Source organism: Clarias gariepinus, chromosome 14, assembly GCF_024256425.1.
Source record: "Clarias gariepinus isolate MV-2021 ecotype Netherlands chromosome 14, CGAR_prim_01v2, whole genome shotgun sequence".
Classification (NCBI taxonomy): Eukaryota; Metazoa; Chordata; class Actinopteri; order Siluriformes; family Clariidae; genus Clarias; species Clarias gariepinus.
In genome coordinates, this window is record NC_071113.1 from 5,968,920 (window position 1) to 5,983,648 (window position 14,729).

The 14,729-nt window shown below is 38.0% G+C and overlaps 1 protein-coding gene across 3 annotated transcripts in view; it reads right to left on the reverse strand.

The window, feature by feature from the left end:
• The window catches only part of ubtd1b (ubiquitin domain containing 1b), a 29,202-nt gene extending 14,653 nt beyond the window's left edge, over window positions 1–14,549 (reverse strand). Inside the window, exons 1-2 of one of the 3 annotated variants that reach the window (XM_053512298.1) lie at window positions 14,048–14,549; window positions 13,371–13,943 (exon numbers count right to left, since the gene is read on the reverse strand). In XM_053512298.1, coding sequence (XP_053368273.1) covers window positions 13,371–13,446 — 76 coding nt within the window. In that variant the 5' untranslated portion in view covers window positions 13,447–13,943; window positions 14,048–14,549. Of the gene's footprint in view, window positions 1–13,370 lie in introns of all 3 variants that reach the window. The other 2 variants (XM_053512300.1, XM_053512299.1) reach the window with 2 other exon arrangements.
• Window positions 14,550–14,729: the final 180 nt, after the last annotated feature.

The window sequence follows — 14,729 nt, forward strand, 5'->3', positions numbered from 1 at the left end:
CTGGTGTGTGTTTTTAAAGGGCAGGACAGCTTTCAACATTCAATATCATCACACTGATTGGACTCAAGGTTGGCTCCCTCCTGCCCCAATTATATCTTGGAAAAGTCATTAGGCTAGGGGTTTACATGCTTTTTCCACCCTGCACTGTGAATGTTCACATGTTATGTTTAATAAAAACATGTTTGTGTAGTATTATTTTAAGCAGACTGTGTTTGCAGCATGCCACCCTCTTTAGGTGTGTGTGGTTTTTTCCCCAACGATTGTGAGAAATCTTTAACGAAGAGGTAAAGATAACTGAGCTTGTAACAACCCGTCACTGGGTGCGCAAACTACTCCTGATATGTGACCCAGGAAACACTACTACCCATAAAGAATGAACACCTTATCGTAGCAGATTAGGAGAAAAACTAAATGTTGACGAAAATAAAGACAGACGGTAAAACATGTTTTTTTTTTTTTTTACTATATTTCATATTTTATCTTATATCCTGTTTTTCTTATCATCATCATCTTCTATATATTTTATTCATTTCCATTCTCTAATTTATTTTTATTAATAATTTAAAGGTTAAAGGTCACAAGCAGTCTTATAAGCATTGCACTGCATATCGTACTATGCATTACTGTGTATGTGACAAATAAAATTTTAATTATTTTTTCATCAACAACACACACAAAATGTTACATGTGTGTTAGTGTGTTTTTTTTTCTTCTGGCACTTAGGAAGTGGAATTTACTTCCTGTAGATGTCCGTTCTGCTGAGTCACCACTGAGGGGAAAAAAAAAAAACAAAAAAAAAAAAACACTGATGGTACTTGGTTAGTAACTCCGTGTGGAAGAATCTATACTCTATAATGTGTGTCGCTCTGGAGCATCTGCCGAAAGTCTAAACGTAAAAGTTAATGTATATACACACAGTATACAGATGTATATACACGCAGCTGTTCAAGAGCTGCTTGGATATTACCTCTTTAATTTTATAATTTATCAGAGTGAGTTAAAAAATAATCCATGATCTTGTTATTTGCTGGACTTAACACCTTGATTTAAGCTTTTGGTGCTGCAGCCATTTACAGGGTTTTGGAAAAGTATTCATATTTAAATGCCACTTGTTTCCTGCTTAGAACTTAAAACATTATGAAGGTATATTTTCTTTCTCAAACAATGAACTGGATCTAATTAGATTTAACACATGAATATGTTTTCATATTGATTAATCTAATATATCTCTCTCTCATATACATACTGTACACACACAGACAGCCCAAAAAAATTTACACACACTTCAGGAAAAGAAAAACTTTTAATGAAAAAAAAAAATAATAATTTACTGAGACATCATTTGTTTAGTTCGGAGGTTGTGAGCAGTGATGTGACTTCACTCTATAAATGGAAAAATAAAAACCCTAATTGACTTTTGTTGCAGTGACATTTTGTCCGTCTCTAGATTCGAGGGCTGCATCCTTTAAAGGACACGGTCTCTGTGGTCTCCATAGGCTGGTGGCGTTGGCTGACTGTGCAGACCATAAAACCAGAACGTATGGGCAGTTCAAACACCTATCTCTTAAAGAGAAGACTTTACGCAAATCGCCCTTTTACTTTTATTTCTTGTTTACGCAATACGTATCAAAATTTTATACGCTAATCTACTTATTTTTAATATCCTTGAGTCGCTCGCATGTCTGCTGTGGTCTCCTCCCAGGTTAACAAAGAATCTTGGGCTAGATTGGGTCGTGAAGTACACATCAGTGCGTTATTAAAAAAGACCATCTGTATACATGATGCTGTTACTATTCTTAAACAATGTACATGTCGAGCACCAGTATGGTTCTTTATTTGGGACAAAAGTTTTTACTTATGGGCAGTCCTCTGCTTTTTAAAAGTTTTTGTACTCGCATGTGTTTTTTTTACTTCAATCTACCACAAACATATTGAATAATGATTTCTAAACCACGGAACAAACCAGCCTGTGTGCATGTTTATATATATGTATATATATGTATATATATGTATGTGTGTGTAAAGGGATAGAAATCCTTATTATTAGGGTTGTACTCTTACAGCAACAAATCAAAGAAAGGGTTAAATATTTTATAAGGATCATAAGGAGTGTTATACAATGAGCAATGGAAAATTATTATTATCATACCGCAACACAGGAGTGTGATATTCAGTTTACACCACACTGATCTACTAATGATTACAATATTTTATTCACTAATTTACTTTTTTTAGGTACAGTGAAACCTCGGATTGTGAGTAACGCGTTTTGCGAGTGTTCCTCAAGACGAGCAAAGATTTTTAATAAATTTTGACTTGGAAAGCGAGCAAGTCTTGGTTTATAAGTACAGAGTATCATGTATTACGCATGCGCTTCTTGTTTTGACGCCGAGCATCACGTGATCACAACTGAGCTTATTGTTTTTCTATCTCTTGCCTTGCGGAATTGTGGGTAATCGTCTCCCCCGCTGGGTCTTAGTGTGCGTCTCTCAATGGTATAATTAGCATCCGTGCACGCGTGTACTGTTTACTATAACGCTGTGACCATGTGACCACACAAAGTGCTTACACCGAAGACTCTTTCCAAAACTACCTGTGTTGTTACTCTAGATGCAAATGTTGCATTCCTTTCTCACGATTTAAAATAAAAAAGTCCAAGTAACAAGACACAATCAAGCAGAAAACAATAACAGGAAGAGAATTAATGACAAACGACTCATTTTAGAAATCTGACGTTGTTTAGGATCTTTTATCCTGTCTGGATTAATTCCAAAATATCAGTACAATCATAATTTATTACTACATCCAGATACTTCAGCTACTCTTACTTGAGATATCGGTCTAACAAGAGACTTGGGCGGGTGCCTTATATCACACAGTCTGGTACAGAATTCCATTATATATTTCTGTCATTTAAAAACCTTTGACATGATCGCGTCTGATTTATTAAGGCCAGGAAATAAAAAAAAATAATAATAATCTATACGTATAATAAAACTGTAAAGTTGGCGTGTCTGTACATTGAAGATATTTGAGGAAAAAAAATATTGTTGGGACGCAAGATGAGTAACAGAACACATTGAGATGATTTTGGAACTTTTTTCTGTCTATCTGTGTTTGTCCATTTGTTTGTGTACGCATCACGTTAAAACTACGAAACGAATTTTAAATGCATTTTCACGGTTTTATTTGGCCGAGCCTGAGGTGACATATAGACTTGACTTTTATCACAATTGGCCCACTGGAAGAGAAAATATGTTACTTTGAAATCTTAATGGAAAACGCTCTTATCATAAAAAAAACTAAAAAAATGCATAAGTTCATCTCAAAATCCAACAGATGGCGCTGTACATCTTTTAATACACGCTTATGTGTATTAAACTGAAATTCTATTTGATGAACGCAATCTCACACCTTTACTGCGTATACTCCACAGGAACACGCCAATATTTTAGTTCACTCCAATATTCAACAGAACGCGCATTTAAAAAAAATTTGATTAAATTCCTCACGAACGAAGAAGCTAGTAAACAAGTCAGCCTGTTGTTAGGTGTCTTAAATTCCTGCAAACAACGTCCCAGCTGATTCCTGTTAAACATAATTCCAGTTTATCTCATTTTACTACCATGCTGCCAACCCCGCCGCCCAAACACACACACACGTTCGCAACGTAGCAACCACATGCAATACCACGTCTCCAGACTTCAAAACAAGGTCCTGTTTTCCCTCTGAACTAGTCACATGACATGTCTTTCACAATCACTTGTCTTATCTTGTGTCCAACAAAACATTGTGCATGCGCGCGCACACACACGCACCCATTCTGTAAGTATAAAGATAACCCACTGGGTGTTGGTTCTCGAGGTTTGTGTATTACAGCGTCCGTGAGCGCGCGTCCTTCCTCGGTCCAGTACAGATGGGTTATAAAAAAGGGACTCGTTAATACACAGAAATACGTCTTCACTAGCTAGCAGGATACACGCTCTATTGAGTAACAGAGAAAAGTGTTTATAAAGATGTGTTTGTGTGTTTACGTGTTGTTTTGGCAGAACTTTCGATAACAACCCAAAATTACAAACAATCACCTGCGGTATTACTATTATTTTTCCGCACCCACCACCACTGCTCCTCGACCCTGTAGTCACGCCTTGAAATCCTTTATATGTACCATCATGTCAGATTCTGGCCCGGTCCTCAGAGGTAAATATGAACATCTGCAGCAAATCAACCATCAAAAATCCAAGTTTTGGAAAACAGACAGCAATTAAACTCATTTATTTTTTTGATTAATCTCAAAATGTTTTAGCACAGAAGAGATAAAAAAGAATAAAGAAAAAAAATAATGATAAAAGTTGTTTCCTTGTTCACTTGTTCATTCACACAGCCTAGGAGTCATCAACTGGTGGACTGAGGTTGAGGTCAAGGTGTGAAATTTTGTCTGTACATTGGTCAGAACTCGGCCTTAAATGATAGAGAAAAAAAAAATCCCCCAACAGAAAGACTGTCTCTTTCTCTGTCTAGTCAGAATTTGTCATGGCATCACACAAACCTGTCTGGACAGAATTTAATGAAACTTTTGCACTACTTGTGTTTTTCCCTGAAGTTAAAAAACCTCCACTTTTACTTGACATTTTTATTTAATTTACGGTGAAGTTGTGAGCAGTTTTGTGCCGGATTATAAATCGAAGTTTTACCTGCGCATGTTTCAAACTGTGGGCGCGTCTTAAATCGACCGCCGGACAGGATTTCATGCAGTACTTGGACATCTGCCTAAAGTTTAATCTGCACCATAAGTGAAATTTAAATTTAAGTAAAAGCGATGTTGTGAACAGTTATGTACCGGATTTACTTGCTCAAATGTAAACAAAAACATGCACCAATAGATATTAGTTAGAAAAGCTGAAATATTTTTACTGGGATAAGTTCATATTTTCAACGGAGCCAAAGTGGTATAAGTGAATTTTAACAAGCTGGAGTCGTTTTAAGACAAAACTTCATCTTTATCCAACCTACTTTTTATGATTTCTTATCTGCAAGGATTTTAGTGTATTTGGTGTAAACAAGGTGTAAACAAGACGTAAACTAAGTATAAACAAGGTTTAAACAAGGCGTAGAAAACTCAACCTTAACAACATTGTATTTCTTTGTATTAATAAATTTGACAGAGAGGTCTGCCGTACAGAAAGACAGACACGTCTGTGGGCTTCAACCTAAAAAAATCATTTTTTTAAATAAAAAATAATAACAATAACACTGATTATATTAAAGCTGATCAGATTATTTTTAGCTTTAACCTTTTAACTATTTCAACAAACTGTTTTCCCGTCAATGACGTTATTACACTGGTGTATGAATAAACCGGTTTATCCATTAGCAAGTCTGGATTATTAAACATGAACCAGTACAGCTTCAGTAGTGCAGACTCTCAGACTCTCACACACACACACAAAATACTCATCTCTCACACACCATTCACACACTCTGCAGTTTGCATTCAGATCTTGAGATTATTTTATGACTCTAGCTCTTGCATAATAAAGTGACACCACGGTAAAAACAATCACTTCCAAATGCCTTGAAAACAGCCATAAACCCATCACTCGGGGTTAAACATTAACGCGTACGCTCGGTCTCCGCTCCACTCGCTATCGTTAAGTGTTTACACAGGAATCTGACTGTACGAGTGTCAACCTGAACGTGATACAGACTGCTCGGAGTAAATCAGCTCCCTGCGAGACACCTAGCTAAACAGAGGCAAGCGTTAGCTCCAAATGCTCTGCTTACACGTCACTTGATCATAATAAACATTCATAAATACTTAACACTTGCAAATGAGCACGCAAAGGAAATCACAAGACTACAAATGAACTTAAAAGTGCTTTTCTCCAATAAATGCACCACAATGTGTGTATATAAATAAAAATATAAAAACATAATATCTAATAATTTTTTTTTTTTAAAGAGATAGAGAAGAACCATTGGCTCAGTTGTGATCATGTGACGCTTGGCAGACAAAGCAAATGCGTAACATTACAGTACTCGTATAGCAAGACCTCGCACTTTTAACAAGTTAAAATTGATTTTAAAATTTCGCTTGTCCTGCAAAACATTTGCAGACCAAGTTACTCGCAATGCGAGGTTCCATATATCTATATATATATATATATATATATACTGTTTTTTTTCACCATTTTGCTATGTGTACTTTTTTTTTTAAAACAATTATATGTTGCATTTGTAAAATCAATTAACGAAATTTTATTTCTGAAGTCTGCAATGAAACACTTAATGTCTATTCCAGTCCTCCTCGTATTTATGAAATAAAAAGCCGAACCTAAATTATCCTCCATTATCCAGACACAAGACTGGATATTTATTTAAAACTACAAAATAACACACATGACATCAAGTAACAACAACAACAATGACAGTTTTATTTTGCACATTGTCTTGTTTGTGACTGGACATGGCTTTCTACATCCCACATCAATTATTTTTATGTTTTTATGTTATTATTTGTACATAATGTAAAATAAAAAAAATTTCAGCTAAAAGTTATTTTTCTCAATTTTTTTTCTATATCTCTAATTTGTAAAAAGTTCTCTTATTTCAAACTGTATATTCTTATTGAAAACTCTGCTTAAAATTATTTTCACGTTTTGATTATTTTCCTAAAAGACACGAAGGTCTTTATTTCCGGTCTGGAATTAGATCTTTGCAAGACAGTTTTGTCTCAAGTGTGTTTTTTACCAAAACCCATCAAGCCTCCATGAAGAAACTGGCTCTCATGAAGACCTTCTGAGAAAAACAAGACCAAAACTTAGCTCGTAAAGTTCGGTTAGAGTTACCAGCCTTTACGGAGGGGAAAAAAAAAACAAACAAAACACTAATTAACCTCCAAAAGCCCATCAGATTAGAGGCATTATGAAGGCATTATAGAGCATAATACGGAGAACACCAATACTTCTAAATAATAACTGCTTAATTGAGATTAGTGCAGGGTTTGGACACCTTCAGTATGGTTTTATAGCAACGTAGAGAGAACTAAACATCAGGGAAGACCAAGAAATTTTTAAGAAGTACGCACAGTTCATATGAGATCATGTTTATTAATGTAAGTGCCTCAGTGTTACAAGAAAGAGCGTGTGTGTGTGTGAGAGAGAAAGTCTCTACGCTGAAACAACCTGCGTGTGGCTTTACATTAACCTGCTCTTGGCAGTCTGAGGAGACGACGTGTAGTGTTTTACTTTTAACGTCCATGACGTGTTTTACTCACTAACAGAGTTCACAGAGACACAAATCACTCAGGACACAACCAGACCTCTAACTGGACACACTATACCGAAATATCATTATTATTTCTTGGGCTGAACACCAACTCACTTTTTTTTGTTACTTTTTTTTTTGCGTGACTTTTCTTGGTCTAAAAAAGATTTCCCCAGAAACCAACTGATAATTGTTCTGGAAAATTCTGCGAAAACCGCAAATATCGATAATTTATTTTATTACGATTAAATTTATTGTAGGATCCCACATTAAGGCTACTACTACCACTCAGCTGGGAGGGCCGAAGACTATCACACGTTTCCTCCGAACCGCGTGACGCCAGCCGACCGCATGTTTTCAAACTGCTTGCTCACGCACCGTTAGGGGCGGAGTAACACTCTGAGAAAAGCGCTAGCCGCTCCTTCCGCGTGCGCGAGCTCACAGACGCCCCTGATTAGCTGTAGAGCCGTAATTAATGTGGGAGCACAAAGAACCTCTCATTCCTCCCCTCTGAGAAAGTACTTCTCATACCTCCCCTGAGAGAGCTCGGCCAATCACCTCCGGCTGTGAGAGGTAACACCATCACCCGGGGATCGAACCAGCGATCTCCGGATGATAGGGCGAGCGCTTTACCACTGTGCCACATTCAGAAAGTCAACGTCGGAATTGGAGTCGTCTCTCAAACACTTTTAAGGCTGCATTTATTACACAAAGCGGGCTGGGAGCACATCATAAAAACTCGCTGCAGACTCTCAGTCAATAAAATAGAAATTAAATCAAATATATATTTTTAATTCTTTCTGAATACCTAATCATCCGCAGCCCGATGGTTTGGGATCCACTGTTGTAGCGCTCCTTTAAAAATAAATATGTCACATGAAGTAAGATATGAAGTTCGTGAGGCGAAGACGTAGAACCGATCGACAACGATAAAGAGACGTGTTTATCTGTGTGACCAACACCACCTGAACGTTACAGGGACTCGGCACGGAGTCACCATCCAAGCCATTTCCAAATTAAAAAAGTTCCTGGGAGGCTAGAGTTTTGTGTGTGAAGCAGCTGCTTCGGGCATACCGAGAAAACTTTCTACCCAGACGGTGTCCAAGCACTCGTGGGATAAATGCGAGAAATATAGCTAGTTTTTTGTTTGTTGTTTTTTTATACACATACATACATGTACACACACACACATAAGTTCTGTTATTCCACACAATCTGAAAAGTCCCGGTTTAACTTAAACGCGACCACACAGAACGTAGAAAGGAATCCGCCGGATGATCTTACAGACACAGCCGCAGTAACCTGGAGGTGAAATGTGTGTCATTTGACACCCAAAAATAATCCTGCCGATGCGGACGCAAATGGATGAACAGCGCAGCCCTATCAGAGGAAACAAGGTTAAAAAAATAAATAAAAAAAAGGAGGGGCGGGAGGGCACACAACAACAAATGCAACACAAATTCCTACCGTAATACAAGAAGTGTCTGGTCTTTATTATTTTTTCCCCCTCTCAGCTGCTGAGTGATCTTGGATATCAGATACAGCTCAGGATTCTTACGTGCCCTGAGCATATCTCAAAAATGAACAAGGGCAAGTCTCTACATGACGCAACGCTGCAGAAAGGAGAGATCGCAAAGTAAGGAGTCAAAATTTCTTTCAAAAACCTGACACGGTTCTGTCCAAGCAGTGGTACCTTATCTCGGGGGGGAAAAGGCGAACATCAGGTTGTAGGATCAGTTCCTGCACTTTGTTTTGTTTAAATGTTTTTCCTGCGTTTCATTTTAAGAAGGTCTATTAATTAGGCGATTTGTTAAATCAGGTGAGAAAAACACTAAAAATGTGCGGATTAAGGCAGGTGGTCCACCGGGACAGGAGACGAGAACAGTATTCAAAAGATACAGGTTCACCAACGTTATTGGTTCCTTCAGTGACATCACAGAGTGCCCCGAGCATCTGGGACTTTCTGAAGGTATAAACATAAAACCCCCTCCCCGCCATTTCTGAAATGACATCATAATATACGGCGACATATTGGCTTTAGATGCGTCGCCCCTTCTGGTGCAATCCAGGTGGCGATGGCGCAGGGTGCTTGAGCCCGCTCATCGCTACTTGCACCTATATAGATATATATTTTTTTATTTTATTAAAACAGCTGCAAAATTATCCTGAAGTAAGACGTCTGTTATTGTTCATAAGGTTTAGCAAAAAGTCCTGGATGTCATTTCGGTCTTTCTGTGGGTCGGGTCCCGAATTGGAGATTGTGAACGAGAACAAATTTTAGGCAAATTATTATTATTAATTTTTTTGGGGGGCAGTTTCACTGTACATACAAGTCGCACTGGTGGGATTTTCCTCACTTTTTCTTCATCTGCGGTTTGATCACCCGACTCTGTTTCTCACACCGTTGCGTAATGACCTTTGGATATTACATATTCGATCCGACTTATCTTGTAGTGAACGTTGATTTGTCAGCGAACGTGCTTTACTACACATTCCCGTCCTACACACTTGCACAATGACAAACCTGACCTTCCCCATTAAATCTGCATCAACAGTGACACTGCAGGATTTCACAGACTTTCACGTGATACTCAGAAACATTCCAGTGTCGATACAAACACCAACACGCTACACACGCGCAAGGAGTCTGAACAGTGCGTTAGTTTTGAGAATCTCCACTACGAGGGTCTTTAAGCTAAGCGTTTCTCTCTCTCTGGGAGAGAAGGTCGCGAGGTCAAATCCCTGGTATGTCAGACAGCTTCTGAACTATAAAACTCTGTGACTTCATTAAGCTATTAATCCTACATCTTAAAAAAGGAAAAAAACTCATTATAAAAAACCGGACAAACTTTACTCTGTAACAAAATTCTAAAGTGAAAGTTTTTAGCTTAAACTTCAGTTATTCAGTTAACAATTCCAACACATACTCAGTTTGTAAGCCGCCATTAAACACGAGAAAAAGAGAAGACCTTTGCTCGCTTCTAATAGTTATATCTCTGGAAAAAAATGTTGAGTGACGCTTTTTCGGGGAAGACCGACATCACTGATGATGTCCCGTTTAAAACAGTGATCTAAATAAGCTCTTAGATAGGGTTGGCTTCCATGTCTGATTCGAGCCGTGCCCGAGTTCGCTGTATTGTTTCCTCCCAAAGCCACCTTGTTTAAGTGGACAGGTTGTGTTCACACTGATAAAACTAGACTTTGGGGGTCAAGTGTTCGCAAATACGTGAAAAAACACCTGTTCATGCTCTGACTTTGTCGCTAAATAATGCCACTGTAATTCTCATCCTGTAATCCGACACAGTTGAGTCATATTAACGAGCCAAGAGACTAAGCCCACTATTTCCACGTTATATTTCTCACTATTATGACGATTAAAATAAAAACAAAAAAATAAAATAGAAAAAAAAAAAACACTTTGCCTTTGCGAAACATTATTACTGTTATCGCTTTTGTTTGTGATCGCTGATTTTCCTCATCCTTTTAAACAGCTCTAGTCAACATCAACGACGTGACCTCAGACTGGCACACAACGGCCATCTTCTGACAAGACTAACGCAAACACACCAAAAACCATCGGAACGCAGCACCACCACCATCACTAAACAAATCACAGATAATCCACTATAAACACATCGAATGTTTGCGTAAGGGTGGAGCTTGTCCTTTGTCTGCTCAGTTCCAGAATGTAAATACAGTTCTGTAAAAACACCAAAAACAAGCCATGAAATGAGGTGGACTTCCAGTTATACACTTCAGACAAGCGTTGTCCTGAGGTGGATTTCCACCGAGCATAGATCTACAGGCGCGCCAGCGATGCGCTTTTTATTCCATCTGCTAAGTGGCTGCGTACGGCGCGGATCTGTGGCTCGGTGTATAATTTGTTAGAGATCAATTAATCCCCTGGTAAAGATCATTAACGTCTGACTTGAATGTTCAAGAGGAAAGCGCACTCTCATCGCCCTGCTTTCAGAAGCACGCTAGAAGTTTTTTAAATCAAACAAACTAACAAAAAGGCCAAGAGTGCATCCTTAGGAAAACATGCTTCAGATCACGTGGTGCCAACAGAGTGACAGCGTGCGGCTTTAGCGTCCGAGACACGACTGGAACGTGACAGACACTCCTGGTCGGAAATAATGGTTAGAGGTGCAGCCTAGGTAAAATTAGGTTGGTAAAGATTAAAACGGTTTAGTGAATTAGGGGGGCATCAGCGGCTCAGTGGTGGGTTTCACACCTGCCATACGCGGAAGGAACGGTGGGCGAGAAGTGCAAGACAAAAATAACAGAAAACAAAATTGAAAATTCTAGAGGGAAAAAAACTTAACTAAATTTTAAAAGATAAATGAAAACGGAAGACAAAATAAAATAAAAAAAAGACCTAAAACACAAAAATTTTATTTCAAAAACAAAATATAACCGAAAACAAAATAAATTCATAAAGAAAATAACACAAAAAACACTAAATAAAACCAAGACAAAACACCTAAAACAAAATAAATTCTAAAAGAAAATAAAACTTAACATTTTGAAAAAAAAAAAAAAACATAACCAAAAAACAAAATAAATTCAATTTACAAATTACAAAATCAAAACGTCAAACAACTATTTAGTCAAACCAGAAAAGGTAGGTGAAGTTTGCGAATTAAATTCTTACTTGCCACTGTCGCCCTTGGCTTGCTCATCAGGGACTATCTGACCATTTTGATTTATACACATTCACATTCCACACAAACTTAAATAATTATTTTGATTGTGTAAAACTGCTTTGCGACAATAACAATTGCTGAAGGCGCTATACAATTAAAATTGAATTGAATTTAATTGGAATTACTGCTGATTAGACGAGAAATCTGTCACTTAAGATCAGCGGGAAGAATTTCATTTGCAAACCACACCTACATTTTCCAGTTTGTCTGAACTATTATTTTGTTTCAGTCTTGTTATTTGTTTATTTTGTTTATCTGTTAGACAAAACAAAACAACAACAATCATTAAAATGACTCCTGAATAAGCCTTTTTCATGACCCTGGGCTCTTCAGTGGCTCATACTGCACAGCGTATATAAAATTAATGACTGACAGAACGTGCATCAAAACAAACAAACAGGCATTTAGCACCAGAACTACAGTACGTTTTTTAAGTTTTCTAACTGACTTCTAATCTTCAAGGCAATTCATATCACCGTACAGTGGTGATATGAATTGGCAAAACACCAATGCAGTGATAATTTTTTTAAGCGTCCTGTGTATTTCACGCATAAATTTGTGAAAAAAAAACAAAGAACAGTTGTTTCCATTTACGTGCGTCCCACAAGAACTAAAATACAGCTGGGAGTTAAACAAAGTAACCACAATCTTTGATCTTTAGAGGTCTATGTGTTGACTTGAAACCACAACAGTATAATTTTGGGCCAATGAAATGCAATAGGATTTTTGATCGGTCAATCAGCCAATGAAATCGTTCCGGACAAAGGACTTGTTTTCGCTTACTTCCTCAGTTACTCATGCGACCGAGAAAAAAAAGAAATAAATTGAAACCTGACACAAATCAGCAAACAATCACCTCTTTTTTCACCTCAAAGTGGTGAAAATAATTCTTTGGAAACGTTTTAATCGATTTCATCGACTAAAACTCTCCTTTCCAACTTTATTAGTACCCATGTTGCTATGTCTTCACTAAATCTTGCACCAAATGCAAAAAACATGTCTTTGGGGGGGGCGGAAAATACGCAAAATTCACTTCACTTGGCTTTCCACTGATGTAATACAAGATTTTAACAGCACCCGGATGTAGGCGCAACTTAGCCGGCGATCAGTTTGCTTCGATTTATTTGTAAGCCAAAAATACTTCGTATGAAATATCAATATGCAAACATTCACTGGTAATTAATACAGACTAAAGTCCAATCAGGAGGTGTTGATTAATCTTCTACAACTTCAGCTCATCCATTTATTGTGCGACCCACTGTTTTAAGAAAAGAAAACAACCCAAACAAAACATTGTTTAAAAGTATGTGCATCCCTCAGACCTTGAGCTTTGATCTAAAAAAAAAAATCATCACTGACCCATTGCACCTTTAAAACGACCTTAACCAAAACCCTTACCTCCACGCTTTCTCTGGCCTCGTCCCCGGCCGGATGACCCTCTGGACTCACGCTCTCTCCCCACACATCCTCCCATGGTGCTCAGAAGAACAGCAGCCACATCGCCATCTGGTCACAACTTAAAACCTTTAGAGATCTCTGCGCAGAATGTGCTTGATTTCTGTCGCATGTAGCGCAACCGGACAGGGAGCAGCAGGATGACTTCTTCACCTGGCAGAGAGCATCGGAGCGGGTCGGGGTGTTGACTGGTTAAAGAGATCAGCTTTAAAGAGCCGTGTGGGAGGCGATTCCTTCTCTCTCAGCTGTATAGGGAAGTGGAAGTTAGACGTGTGGATCTGTCTCGTTTTTTAAAAAAATAAGTGAAGCGGGTCGTGTCGAAGCGTTTGGTCTCACGCTGGGTTTCCCTGGGAACAGCAGGACACGACTCACCTAGCATCAACGCCTTAGGGTGATCGATAACCTTACTAAATAATCAAGTTACTAAAACTGGCCTACCTTCCTGGTGGGAGACTATTTTAGTCGATGTTGGTTTCAGTTTCTCAAGTTGTCTCGCACGACAGCCCTCGTTTTAAGCTGAGTATCAGAGTGGGTTTAGATAAGTTAGCAAAACCAACCAATTAACTAACTAACTAACTAACCAACTAAACAAAACAATGAGGTTTAAATATTTTTTATACCTTAACACTTCCTGAGGAAACACGACTATCGTTCAATAAACATAACAGTTAGTTAGTGAGTGAGTGAGTAAGTAAGTAACCGGTTAGCGGGTAACTAACTAATTAACCAGCTAACTAGATAAACAAAGCAGTGGGATTATTTTTTTTTTTTGTAACTTAACACTTCCTGACGAAACACGACCACGGTAAATCAATCGATAAACATAACAGTTAATTAGTTAGTCATTTAATTAGTTAGTTAGTTAGTTCACCAACTCTACTTGTGTGCGCGAGACCTGAAGCGACTTATTTCTGGCTGGAAAACAAGCTCGTTTTATAGCTAAACCTGTCCGTCTTTAAGCACCCAGTCGCAGTTTACTTAATACGCTACATCGTACAGACGCCAAATTAACTTGTTAATTAGCAAAAAAATTAAAATAACACCCGATATATCAACGAACGCTAGCTCGTCCCGTTATTAACTCGTCCGAACTCGACCAGGTTCAGCTGCTCTGTACCAGCCTTGTGCGCATGCGCGTTTTCGATCGTAGGCAGCCTACGTCACACGGGAAAACCTTCAGCGATTGGTTAAACTCCCTGTCTCAGTTTTTTTTATTTTGTTTGTTTTTACATTTTTGTAATTTCATAAACTCGACTGTATAAATTACTATGGAATTGTCAGTGTATTTATGATTATTATTAT